Consider the following 14,515-nt stretch of genomic DNA (forward strand, 5'->3'; position numbering starts at 1 on the left):
AACGGTCAATTTGGGAAAAATGGTATATCTTTTGTTGTATTGCTATAAAAAGGTTTTGTGAGAAAGATTCTAAGAACCCTTATTTTAGTTAAGTGTTGTTTAGGATACCAATTAACCTTTTTTCTACTCTTTGGCTTCTCACACTGCACTCCTTCAGCCAGAGGAGCTCACGCTGCTGCTAATAAAGCTGAGACGGCAGCAAGCTGAACTGAGTAGTATCCGGGAACACACACTAGCACAGCTCATGCAACTAAAACTTGAGGCCAGCAGCCCAAAGGTCAGCTATAAAGCAATGTGTGTCATGTACCATTCTCGCTGTTAGTTATTCATTAATCAGTTTGCATTGTACCTGAGTGCAAAACTCTTGGACTACCATGGGTGTAGAATAGAGTACGGTTGTTTCTTTGTGTATGTGATGTTCTGCTATTAACCTTTGGAGGTTTTAGCTCATAGCTTTTTGATATTAGCTGAGTTAAAATGACATAGGAATATTTTAAATGTATTGTAGTTTAGTTTAAAGTTACAGGCTTTTAACTGATTGCTGTTATAAACAAAAATAGCAGTGAAAGATCGTGATATTAATTTCATTGTTTATATTGCCTTGTATCAGATATAATCTTAATGAATTCTGTACAGAAATCAGGATATGTTTAAAACAGATTTATCAAGGGGTTTATAGTTGTCTGTGTAGTTAAGTAGGCATTTCGCGTGAGCATACTATATTTTATGTGTAAAACCAAAATCTAATGTAGTAGTTAGTTCGTAGTCTGATTCATGGCAGACTTTCATTTCTTCTGTTTTGGGGTCAAAACTTGTTAATAGATCATTAAAAAAAAAAAAGCATCGTATTTCTACATAAAACAGATCACTATCTAGTTTACATCTTTTAAAACTCTTTTCATGCATTCTGCACCTTCTGTCCCTTCCCTTCCTTTTTCCCTCTGACTGCTGCCTGCTAGAGTGAGATTCTTTCGCATCACCTTCAAAGGAATGCCATATATTTGGATCATCAGGTGGGATTTGCAATTTTCTTGTGTGTTTACATTTCTTAATGCTTTTTGCCTGCTCCTGTCAAGCTGAAAATATTTGGGGAGAATGATTTTTAGTGCTTTTTATGAAGTTGGATATTTAATACATGATGATTTTAGGTAGCACAAAGCATCTTAATTTATTACAGACTTGGCACATGATGGAAAAAGTAAATTCAAACTAAACTTTTCCAAGTACAGTAGCCATTCTCCACTTAATTTTTCTGTTCTTCATATCCTTCCTGTAACTACACTAACTGTAGCATTTTACCACTGTTAACCAAAGTGGTACTATATTTCCAAGCTCATATGATACACATACAGTTTACAGAAAATCAGTGCTTCTGATTGATTATTTTGGTTTCTAAATTCAGAATAATTGAATGTTTCCACAGGACATAAAATGAAACAGAAGTCAAACATATAGAAAGTTTTTAAATAAATCTTAGCGTGGCTAATGGCTTTTTCTCCTTTTACTCAGTTATTTCTTAAAGATTTATATAAGATCTTACTTCTTTATAAATCCTGCTAACTTTTGGTCTGAGGATATAATTCTGTCTTCGCCAACTTACTTTATTGCCAAGGGAACAGTTATGATACCACATTTTTTACGTCTTTGTGGCATGATCAAATGGGACTTGTTTGCAAGTTGTCTTTGAGAAGTTTTTAAATGGTGAATTTTCAATAGCACGTATAAAAGACAATCATAAGAGCTTAAAAGAAATATAAGCACATACGTGTCTGTTAGTTAAAAATGTGGAAATCTCGAGAGCTTTTTCTCATATTCTTTCTACTAATGAAATTGCACTTAACAGTTCTAAGAATACTTAGAACAGCATTGCATAATTCACAGCATTGCACTTCGAAGCTCTAAGAATAGTTAGCTTTATGTCCTCTATATTCCCGTGGTAGGATTTCAACACGTGTGTGCAAGTGCATATTTGCCAGTGATTTTATCTTCCAATGATCTCTTGGAAACAAGGCATAAATAGTGACCAATCCACTTAGATAGCTGTGCATTTCTAAGGATTTTATCTTCTTTTAGGGACTGCAGGGGGTCTAAAAGTAGGGAAAACTGCCCTTCCTAATTGCTAAATTAGACTGATATATGTCATCCAACTCAGATATTTCCAGTTCATGATGTTTTCAAATAAGGGAATAATTCCATATTCAAAAATGTAATTCATTGCCAAGGAACAACAACTCCATGTGAAATGTGAAACTGTTCCATGCTGCTACTTGATTAGCAAGGCTTGTCAGTGTAATAGGCAGGATAAAGAGGGGAGAATGGCCTTTGTGCAAAGTGGTGCAAAGGATTTCCTTTTAACTTGCATCAGATTAAATATAATGTGATAAACTTATTAATTGAATTAATAAGTTTAATTTAGGGAAGTGCCTAAATTTTATGAACATGTCATAATTGCCTCTACAAAAGATGCAAGAAGTTACTGCACTTCTTGCAGTAAGAAACCGTTATCAAGTCTAAAATATATTAATCATAAAATCATGGAAGAGCAGGTTGGAATATTTGTCCTAGTTTCTCATCAGTTTTTCTTCTTTTCCGTATTTTAGTATAATACTGCCATCAACTTGTATTGAATAAGTCTCCTGAGACTCTTCTTACTTTGAGTACCCCTGCTTCTAGGGGTAGTGTCTCACTTATATCTTTTTACTAGTTTGTCCTTTATCATTTTTCCTTTATGTTGCAAAGAAAAGACCTACATTTCTCTTAGTCTGAGGCCTTTCTTCCTAATTGTCCACATCTGTAACCAAATTGCATAATCACTTACCCTCTGAATTTTAAATGCACAATGTATTTAAACTAGGTATTTCCACTTGATTCATATTTAATCTCTGAAAATAAATAGTATCAAAAACTCCTTTTCTTTTTTCCAAATGCTTTTTCGGAGCATTTGGTGGAATTCCAGTCCTGTTATCTTCAGCTCTCATGTTTTAGTCACAAAGAACGCAACACTCTGCATCACAATAATTAGCAAGTTTTTGCCAAGGTTGCACAGAGGACTTTTCAGACAGGCAAAAATGCATGTGTAGAAGTTGGTTTCTACACTGTTGCAGTGAGTTGTTGTCCACTGGTTAGGTGGCTTTCTTATCAAGACTCAAGAATATCCCATAGCATTTTATAAGTTTTGCTTTTTTCTATAGCTGTTTCCTTTTGAGATGCTTGGAAATTCTTGTGTTACACTTTTCAGCATTTATGTATTTTTTTCAGAATTTTTGTTGTTGTTGTTGGAATTTAGGGATGGGGGGAAGATTGGATATATGTGCATCAGTCTCTTCAGCCATATGGTTTCTTTGATGTCTTACAGCTAAAAGAATTATTGTTCAGCATCCTTTTTTCAAATGGGGTTTTGAATCGCTCTGCTGGCTTAAGCTTCCTAGAGAGGCTGGAGAGAGTTTGATGTGCCTTTTAGGAAGCAGTTCGTTGGATGTGGCTAGTAAGGCCAGGCAATGGTGATATGACTGCCAACATGGGACATGTTGTGAGGACAAATAAAATCTCAGTCTTCTGCCATATAACATTTTAAGGGATCACTTATTGTGCATTGCTAAATCCAAGACAGCATTCTCCTTAATGTATTTTTTTGAATGAATTTTTACCCAGTAATCAGTAACAGCTTATAGCAGTAATAGAAAGTAGAAATGTATTTTTCAGGTAATGGCTTGACATACTGTTTTTTCTCATTTGTAAATACAGCTATGGCAGGAGGTCCCACTTGAATCTCTGTCGCTACAGAGAATTCCAGCAAAAACTGGTCTTTGAGCACACTTTTGAATTTTATATTAATAATAAAACTTTTATTTGGCTGAAAAATCCTCTTCTAATGAACTCAGGCTATCTCAAATTCTCTGTGCATGTTGTCGTAATGATCTCAGCCTATCCCAGGCTGGTTTGTCTCATTAATAAGCACTGCTACATTTTTTTTTAAGTATTTGTTGAAATGGCTATTTATGTGTATTGTTTAGGTGTTAAATTGTTTGTATATTTATTTCACTTTTTCTGGTACCTTCACTTTTTGGTTTCTTTTAGTTTCCAAGGGGTGTGTCAAAAAAATAAACAGAACTTGAACAAGAAGTTGTCAAATAAAGAAGTGAAGGTCCAATAGCCAGCATCCCTACTGTCTCAATGTTTTGCTCCTGTTTCCTCCTCTTCACTGCCTTTTTTCTGGGATGATGAAGGTGGTTCTGGAAAAAGGTCGTAAATTAGAGGAGGACAGAACAGAGCAATGGGTGTTTGGATAGAGTTGCCACATATCTTGTATTGTACCTGATTTCTTGTTTCAGCCTCAAGTTTTGTGTCCTATATTAGCAGCACTTTGTGTTACTACTACTCTTAATTGTGTTTCTCAAGTTACCTGGAAAGGGTAGCAAGGTGACCCTGCTGCCACTCTTGTTCTTTCTGCTCCTCCTTTTTTTCCTTTTTCCTTTCTAGAGGAACAAGACAGGCCCAAGGACTGAGGCAGTGCTGGGTGGAAAAAAAAAAGACTGCACAGAGGCAGCATTGCTGGAAAAGAACGCAGGAAGGAAAACTGCTTTATCCTTCTTTGTTTTGGACAGAGAAGTAAAGAGCAGAGGCAAGGCAGGAGAAAAGTTTGGGCTGGTCCTGTTACAGCTACTTTAACCTTTAGGAAGCTTGAGAAGAAACAGATAAAACTGCCAAGCTGAGCGCAGTCTGATGTCACCTATAGCATAAGGTGTTATCTCGTCACTGAGGTCAGCTGTCCCGGTACGGAGCCACTGTTCCAGCCGATGGATGCCACCAGAACAGTACAGACTGAAATGTCATCTGTCCTAGGGCGTTACCAGGTGCAGCAGAGAGTTTAGGGAGAGGCAGGAAGAAAAAAGTAGTCAATAGCTTGGGTTTACAGTTTAAAATGCAAAGTACCCAGTCAGATGCTATCTCATCAGTAATGGAGCTGTTCAGGTATGTCACAGATCAAGGAGGTGTTTTTCAGCATTTCCAACTGCGAAAGGCTTTTATGTCCTACATCAGTAAAGAGAAAAGCAAAGGTAGTGTCTGGGAAGAAACAGTTATTTACTAGAATGACTGAGTGAGAAAACTAAGACTGCTGGATTATATTTGGTTTTGTTGCTGTGTGGCATCAGGAAGCTTACGCTTTGGTTTGCTTATGCGTAAAGAAAATCTTAATTCCAATTTGTAGAGATTTTTGTGACATCTATAATTGGAGAGACAACAAATGTATTACAGGATTTAAGAGGTCCCCTTTATTGTACACGAGTTTGAGAAACAAAATAGATTTTTTTTTAAGTGAGAGAAAATTGGCTGATTTCTGTTATGAACAAGTATTTTTCCTTGACCTATGTAGAAGTTTATTCAATGTGAATAGTATCCTGCTTCTGTTTGAGAGTAGCCTCGTGGTAATGCTTTAAGAGCACAAAAGAGGTGTTCTCTTTACCTGAGAGCGTTGCCACTGTATCCAGCAGCACTACATTTTGCGCAGTTAGTTCTTCAGTGCACATTGCCTTGTGCGTGCTAGCTTTAGTTAACAAATTTGTGATAGATACATACTCTCTCACAAATGTCTCAATAGTTAAACATCTGACTTTTTTTTGGAAGCATTGATTTCCTAAAGGGGAAAAAAGTTGGATATTTTTGACTGCTATGAAGATACTTCGGCTTTACTTTATCAATCTGCTTTTTGATCTCTGTTCTTAAGGAACTGGAACTTTTCTGGAAATAACTGGTGTCTTCAGACAGTGTTAAATAAGCATGGTTAAGCGCCAGTGGTAGTAAAAATACTGGAGAAGGTCATATAAGATGAAGCTGGAGCTGGCTGGAGGACAAAACATTATTTCAGAACAACTTTAGAGCAAACGCTTTTCATTTTTTTCGCATGTGGTTGAAAAAAATCTTAACAGTTCCATAGAAATTATTTTTGGCACTGTCTGTTATCAGTCAAAGGAAAAATATTGTTTAAAAAAAAAAAAAAGGTTGAACAGGCTTAAGCTCTTGAAATCCTCCTAATAAAAATCCTTGCAAACCAGCATACTGCAAATAAAACATTTCAGCCAGTAATTTTAATTTTTACAAATATTTCAGTAGTTTGTAGTTCGTTAGCTTGGCTTTGGACCTTACTATTGATATATCTTTTGGTATCACCAAATGCACCCACTTTCTGGACAAAATTTTAATGTAAAGGAGAACAACTTCTTGTATCAGTTCTAGTTTTGTTTATGTAGTGCTGTAGAAGATGAAGCAAATGGAAGTTGTTTGTTTTTTTTTTTCCTACCTTACACAAACAGAGCATCATGAACTTGCCTTCTTAAGATAATTGTCCTTTTTGAACAATTAACTTACCACCTGATCATACAAAGTTTTAAAAAAAAAACAACAACAACAACAACAAAAAGAAGTCCTGTATCTGAGACAATAAAAATGTTTCCTATAAGGAGAACAAAATATTTCTCCAAATGTACAACTTAGGTGTTTTTTGGTTTTGTTTTTGTAAATAACTAAAATAATTAGATAGAGGCAAGAAATTCTGAAAGGCATCAAAAACTCTGGCTTTCTGTAGCATTTTCCATCTGAGAAACTAAACATTGCAAAGCAAATTTATGGTGTGTGTATACACACATAAAAGCAGAGTGAAAGATCATAAATATCCGTACACACACATACAACACTCTTCTTTCCTGCATAACCATACTTGAAGCAGTTACTGTTAAAGAGGTCCTGAAGTGCCTAACAAAAATAGTAGGGGGATAGTGTTTTTAAGTTACTTTGCAGTTTTGGAGATGAAAACTAAGTTTTCTTAATTTTTCACTTAGTGTTAGGAAGGTCTATTTTTAAAATGAAAAATCCAGTGCTAGTATGTTTTGCATACTCTTTTGAAATCCTAAATGTAAGCAGTTTTTACTGTAGTAACCACTGGACCTGTTTTTTCCATTTGCACATGTGGCAATAAATACAAGTTATTTTAAATGATGTCTGACCAGCTCAGAAATGTAACTCCGAAGTAGCTGCACAGCCATATATGAGGGTGGATAAATGCAAAGACTAATGATTCAAAGTTCCTAAGTATATGAAACAGTGCAGTATATAAAGGCATTTTGTGATACATGAACATAAGTCTAAACCTTTCTTCAGTATTCCAAGAGGATGCTTACATCTTTTTAATGTACATTGAGTTATTAAAACTATAATTTAAAAGATTTTTTGATAAAGGTTTGAATGTTCTTACTGAATAATCCAATAATATTTTTCATTTACGTATCTGGCAAAGCCAGGCTTATTTTAAGCATTTTTATTTTTAAAAAGGAGAGGTTTCGTCAATGAATATTTCATTGGTTTGAGCATTTTTATGTGGTTTTGCTGCATTTGTTTGCTGTCATTGAACTTGTCAGATGTTTGATATTACTGAATGATGGAATATATAAAAAGCATGGGGTAAAATGTAATCTACTGCATTATTAGAAAAAATTAAAGTAGAGGCTATATTTTACAGTGTCGTCTTTCAAATCTAGCCATGCTGTAAACTGATGTTTGCTGTATGCTCCTCCTGATTTGAAATAGATGAAAGAGAATGAACCTTTAATCACCATGGTTCACACTATGATTGAGAACTCGGCGCTAAGACCGCAACTGTACCAGCAAGTAAGGTCTTGGATAGTGAATGAAATTGCTTTATCATCTGCGAAAATTTTTCTTAGTGACAGTTTTGGTTGTTCCTCAGATTTATTCATAACATCGGTGTTTCTCTTATTTGCTTTGGAAAACCACAAGTCATCCATGCTTTATAAAATGCTGCAATATCGTTAGCATGGCTTTTGCTGCGTTTTTGTTGTTAAGTATTAAATGTACCCCTTTGAATAACTGTCTGGACTATTTAATTAGTTGGTTGTCTTATGCAGGTGTCCAGTAAATTCATAAAACTTCCAATAAGCTTCCAACATCTGTCTTAGCATGATCCTATGCTATTAGTGTTCAAAGGTGCTTCTTTATTTTGACCACTACAAAAGCATGTGAGTGGCGTTTACCTGGTCATTTCTGGCAATTTTGTTTCGTTCTAGGAAGTGGATTTACAGGTTTTTGTTTGCACCTTACAAGCCTTTAGCTACTGAAGAAAGGATCAAAATTACTTTGATCTGGGGACTGTAAATCCAAAAGGCAGTGTCTGTTAATAAAGTCACAGCAGACTTAACAGTGCACACTTAGAGAGTATCTAGTGGTGCTTGTAAATGGTAAGATGGAAGAAGAATCAGAAATGTGAATGGAAATATTGTCCAAGAATTGAAACCTGCATTAACTTATGAGCATGGCCAATACATATCCATTGGCACTGCAGTGTTTTAGGCTTACTGGGGCTTAGGTCAGTGGCTCCTGTCATATTAGAGAATGTTTTAGAAGTTTCTAGCCACAACCGCAATGAAGATATTGTTCTTACTTAAATGCTGGTGCTGTTTTGCAGCAGATGAAGTGTGCAATTCTGGCTGCCAGTCAGAAGGGAGTACCTGAGCAGCTCTCTTAAGCTCACATTTTTGTCCTTGTGAGCCAAAAATGAAAAAAATTGTAAATAAAGGTGCAAAAAACAGCTGGAGTTTAATTTCATGGATGGTCTTTTTTTGGAAGTCCACTCCACGTTGTAGGTTTGCTTGAGATTCAAAAAAAAAAAAAAAAGATGCTAGAGACTTCTCAGTTTTCCAAAGGAATAAAGGAATTTGCTTTGAGTGCCTTTGATTTCAGAATCATCCAATTCCTGCTCCCATGTACAAAACAGGCGCTTTAACATAGAACCTGAAGGAACCATTTGGAGAGGAATGGGTGAAGTAAGGTGCCCTCAAATCCTAAATGAAGGCAGTTTTGTTACTTTTTAAAGAAGCCTCACTGTTGTAAACATTTTTTTTAAAAGAAAATCAAGTTTCTGTTTTAGAGTACATCAGAGAAATAAGTCAACATACTTCTAATGAACTGAGGTGCTTTGGATGTGTCAGGGTAAAACTTGAAATGTTATTCAAGATGCATTGGAGGTATAGCTGTGCCTGGTCTGGTCTGCCCAGCTACTTAGACTTAGCATTCTGAATTTTAGTGGTATTCCTGTCTTGATGAAGCTGTGCTGCAAAGGTATTGCCACAAAGTACTGTCTTCACCTTGAAGACATAGCCGCTCTTTCATATTTGATGCTGAATAAGCACCTTTTTTGACATTCTTGTCAGAGAAACGGTGAGTCTAATGGGTCACAAAGATTGAGTAACCTTTTGTCACTAGAAATGTGGTCTCTTCAGGTAAGAGCTCTAGCGATACGTTGGCAGGCTTGTGCAGAAGAACCCATGTGTTGGAGAACACCAAGAAAGATCTTCTGCTTTTACAGACAAAGCAGACAGTTTCCTATACAAAATATTGCATAAGCTGACTTCCTGGAAAGGATTAAAGTATACATAAAACTTTACTGCTTAGGTGGTCTTCTAAATTTGTGTAATGCAAAGTTAGCACATTTAAAGTTCTGGTAGCCTATTTTAAAGATTAAGTAACATAAGTTTTTATTTGAATAACATAAATTGTTTTCACCAGTTGTCTGCCATTGAAATTTAAAAGAAGTATCAACAATTGGGAGAACCCTCTGTTTAAGTGATATAAATCTGTTTTCTTGTCAAGTTGAACTAGTTTTTGCTGACTAGAACCATTCCTACAGGTACAGAAAGGATCTTCCTTGGCTTAAGTCTATTCAGTTCAATTTTATGACTTCATTCAGAGTTAAGTAAAGGAAAGGAAGAAAACTTGTATTTAATTAGAAATTAATGTCTTGTGGCCTGTTTGCTTGCAACAATCAGTGGTTCTTTAGTAAAATAGTTAGAAATAATACTACTCCAAATGTCTTATTTAAAAAGTTTTTATTTTAATTGTTCAGTCCTCACCACTTTGAAATTATTTAAATCACTTTGACTTGCATCAGTCCGTTTTACACACTGTATTGTAAGTACGCAGGTGTAAGCCAGGGCATTGATTCCATATGTACAGACAAGAAAAATACAGGCTTTTTGCAGCCTGGGCCCATTTCTACCTTTTTTGTTTTTGTTTTGTTTGTTTTTGTTTATTTGTTTTTTGTTTTTTTTTCTTTCTAATGCTAGGTGAGGAGTGTTAATCTTGTTTTCTAAAGTGGGATCTGCTGGGAGAGGGAAAGGGGGAGAGAGAATTAACCTCAGTTCCTTTTATGTGTATATGTGTTTACTAATGGGGGAAAATGAAAATTTGAGTTCAGCAAGATGACATCCATTTCTTTACTTGGATATTTGTTCTCAGTACTTTAAAATGCTACCCCTTTTATTATTATTAGAATTAAAAAAAAAAAAATCATGGCTGACTTCAGTATCATGCTCCCCACAAAATGTCCTATGTTTTATCCTGTTTTAATGTCGTAAATGACGTAATTTCGCAGAGATGCTTAGTGTCCTCTCAGGGTGTGAAACTTGCTGCCATGTAGCTATTGAGACAAAATGGTTATTGGAATCTGAAAACAGCTTATAAGATAGTGAAGTCATACCTTCAGATAAATGTATTTTATATTGGCAGGTTAGATAGGTCTAACTGCTTATGTCTCAAGAGGGAAACTTGCCTCATCTACATTTATTTGAGAAGAAATTTCCCACTAAAGACATCTTGTATAGTGTCCATTGTGGTGGGTTTATCCACTTTCATGATTCATCTGGTATTGGCTTTTGACACAGATGATGTATCTAACGGTGGGACTACATGAGATGTGACATCTCGTTCTCTAGAAAATTTAATTTAACAATATAAAATTGTTAAATTCTGTTGTATATGCATGTTCACGATGAAGATCAGGTGAACATGAATGTGGCCATTTTAACTAGTGGGACTGGCATATTAACACAAATTATTTCCAGCATGAGTAGAAGATTCAATTAAGGTCACTTTTTCACATGCAAGGTACATGTTTGGCTGAACTCTGTGCAGTTTGCATTTCAGAATTCAAGGTGCTGCTACTTAACGTTAACACACAGTGTACTTCAGCGTGTTAACAGAGATGGACTTAATTTTGTATTTGAGTAGGAAATTGTCAAGGAAAACTGTAGAAGCTTGCTGCAAGCCGTGTCAGTGGTTCAGTAGGTGGCACTCTTTCTCTGAAATTACTGTTCTGGTGAAGCGTTTGTATGGACGATTTGGTGAAGGAGGCTTTTGTTGAACGTGACATAAAATACATTTCAATAACTTGATCGTTGGAGCTCTTATAATGCATTTTCCAGGTTTATGAGGTTGTTAGCCTTGCTTGTAATGTGTAATTGCATTTTGTCTACTGCAGTTCCTCTTACAATTCCAGTAGAGTGTGATAGCATTCTACGTTTTCTGCCTTAAGCTGATTTATAGATGTGCTGCGCAAAGAGAAGCCACGGTTTTGTCAGAGATGGATTAACTGTTTCATACCATTTTCAGAGTCTTTTGTGTTAAGTCTACATAAAATGTTGCAGTAGAAGTGTAGAAAGTGGAAGTAGCTCTCCAGCAGTGTCTCGTGTGGTAAACTAAGAAATACAGACAAAAGCAAGAAGTTGGCAGCAATTTTTAAAGTGTGGTGGAATTTTAATAAGAGGAATTAGCACATGCATAGTATTCTTTGAAAATGTTTCACTGTCTGAATATGTAAAACATTCCTTGTAGGAGGTAGGCAGGGACAGGGATTCTAAATCGGCAAGCTTTTTTCAACTCTGCTCTAATTAAGGTTGAACTGTTGAATAAAGAAATTACTCTTAATAAAAGAAATACATATATCTATACTGGCTTGAAAAAATAAAAACTTTTTTCTAGGCAAGGCATATGGAATGTTGAGCAGTGTCTTGCAAAGATGTATTTATCTTTCTAATGTAAATCTGTTGTGAAATGTACCTAGGTTTTCACTGTAAGTTAAAGACATTTGGCCTTAAATTTATATTGACCATGTTTATGAGTTTTTTTTAATATTTCCATTCCTCATTTTTCTCTCATTAAGATAAAATCAACAGTTAAACACAACTCTACAACAGTATGGGCTTGAGTAGATATCTTAAAATGCTAATATTTATGATGTTCATGAGGTGCAAAAGTGCTGTGGCTTTTTTCATATTCCAACTCTCATTTTCATAAAATGTCCATTTCAAAGAAAGTTACTCTTTGGTTTTAATACACTATACATACTTTTAAATTGTCACCAGGTGCATTTGCATGAGGTATGTGGACATAACGTCTTGAAATGAAACACTTAAGTGTGTTGAAGATTTATTGTATGTTTGGAATGCTTGTCTGATTAACCCTTCCCTAGTCCTTTTATTTGTAAATGTCCTTTAACATGGACTTGTGTTTTTATAGTCTTTCTTGCACTACTAAGCCATGATGACCTAATTATACTATACACATGAAAGGAAAGCATACATGTTGAGACTGTGTGCACATGTTTTTAATTAAATAGAATATGAAGGCTGATAGTGTTATGTAAGTATTTACTATATAGAACAGTAAGTAGATTCTGTATATGACAGTCCATCTAAAATAGAAAGCTGCTTCTTTTCATGTAGAATATTTTTAAATCTTGTTACTGGATAGTTTACAGACTGAAAGAGGTAAGAACTTAATGTGAGGGGCTGTATAAAAGTAGTTGGAGGATAACTTACATGCCGACTAGCATGAGAAGACAAGTTTGCATAGGTCCAAATTAAAAACAGAAGGATTTCTGTTTCTGCCATTTGTGTTCATACTATGAATTCTGTTGTGGGGGAGATCCATAGGAAAAAGTAGGCAGAAAGGTATTTGGCAACAGTTACTGGGTACACCTATGTGATGTGATATATTTTACAGATACTTTGTACACTTAGAGCATTCTGATTTCAGATTCACATCAGAATATCCTCCTTGTTAATATACTTGATCTTAATGGATCTATAGAATGATTCATTCCAGGTAGAATGAGTCCCTGTATTTAGAATGCAGATATGGAAACATATGTTATGATGTATAACTGTGTTTGGGTGTACTCTGGCAGTTTACTCTTCCTACGTCATCCATGTTTGATTGAGTTGTATCTCCCTAAATATCCAGTTTGCATCAGAAACATAGCCTATTCTGTTTATATAACTTTCTACCAACAGTCTGCTTGTCGTTCTGTTTAGTTACCTTCAGTAATGTATACTGGCTAAATATGTGTTGTTCAACGTGACATTGGCATTCAAGCAAAAGCTGTTTTGCTGTATTAAAACATCTAAGCTGAACGTTAGTTTCATTTTCATAGTCAAATTAAGTTGTTTTATGGCAATATTATTCTTCCTTATAGTTAACTCAAGAAGAATGTAGGGGTACACTATACAAATATAGAACTGAAGAGCTGGATATTGATGTAAGTAATTTGTGTTTCTCCTTCCTTGGAAATGTTGGTATTTGCCTTTGTATTTCGATAATAATTTCTCCTTTGATTTTGGGGTTTGGAATGCACTCCATTTAGGTGTCTCCCAACAGAAATTGGTCCATGAACTTGAGAGAAGACATAGGCTTGTAACATGCAGGAATGATTACAATTTAGACTGAAACTTTAAGCATCCTATCTGTTCAAAGAAGAAATGCTTCTAGAAAGGAATTTATTTAGAAAGAAAAAAAACTATGTAGTTCAGTTATAAGCATGAGAAAACTAATTTCTCAGGAAATATGACTGATGCTCCAAAACTGAAATTTGGCATGGGAAGTTACCATTCAGAGTACTGAGTTGCTAGTTACTGAAGAAAAGGGGCTTGGTAATTAAGGTCAGTTTGGAAATTGCTTGTGAAAAATGCACGTGTAGTCATACTGTGTATGCGTAGATATGCATGTCTAGTCATATTTGCATAATGCAACTAAGAGTAGACTTACTGATTTAAACATTTAAGCACATTTAAGCAAGTTATTTTAAGGCTACAAAAGAAAGCAGGCTTTCAGTGTTAACTTACAGTTTAAAAAGTCAGAGTAGCACAAACTGAACCAAAAATTTGTTCAAATAGAAAAGTAAACAGTTTCAGATTGATTAGAGTCCACTGAACAGTTACTCCAAATGGGAGCCGGAGCGGAACAATTTTAGTCATAGCTAAGCCTAGAGTGGAGCCAAAACAGAGCAGAGTATGTCTGGTATTAGTAAGTAACTATCAAAAACTAACACCTGAAGTAAGCCATGGGAAGGATTAAGAATGCGTACAATATTCTTTATAATAATGAAGAATATGTTGATTAAAACAGTATTATTATATTGTAAAGGTCCAGTTGTAGAATCATAAATTATGTTTTGAGCAGTGCTGTTTCAAGTTACAACATCACTTATTTTGTACTATCTTAAGAAGGTTTCTTGAAGTTAATTTGAACATGCAACACTGATGCCTTCAGAACTTGAGAATTCATGTTTTGTGGTAATAAAATTTTAAATAGCTTCTCGTAATGATTTGATGAACTTATGTATTGGTTACTGAAGATGTTAAAAACAATTCTAACTGTGATCATTTTCTGT

General features: G+C 35.2%; 1 protein-coding gene across 5 annotated transcripts in view; it reads left to right on the forward strand.

The window, feature by feature from the left end:
• Positions 1–14,515, forward strand: part of PLEKHA5 (pleckstrin homology domain containing A5) — a 168,207-nt gene that overhangs the window by 131,881 nt on the left and 21,811 nt on the right. For 2 of the 5 annotated variants that reach the window (XM_035550794.1, XM_050710471.1), the window contains exons 13-14: positions 158–277; positions 13,322–13,384. In XM_035550794.1, coding sequence (XP_035406687.1) covers positions 158–277; positions 13,322–13,384 — 183 coding nt within the window. Of the gene's footprint in view, positions 1–157; positions 278–959; positions 1,014–7,581; positions 7,663–13,321; positions 13,385–14,515 lie in introns of all 5 variants that reach the window. The other 3 variants (XM_035550795.2, XM_035550796.2, XM_050710483.1) reach the window with 2 other exon arrangements.

The sequence above is a fragment of the Cygnus atratus genome, chromosome 1, assembly GCF_013377495.2.
Source record: "Cygnus atratus isolate AKBS03 ecotype Queensland, Australia chromosome 1, CAtr_DNAZoo_HiC_assembly, whole genome shotgun sequence".
NCBI classification, from domain to species: Eukaryota; Metazoa; Chordata; class Aves; order Anseriformes; family Anatidae; genus Cygnus; species Cygnus atratus.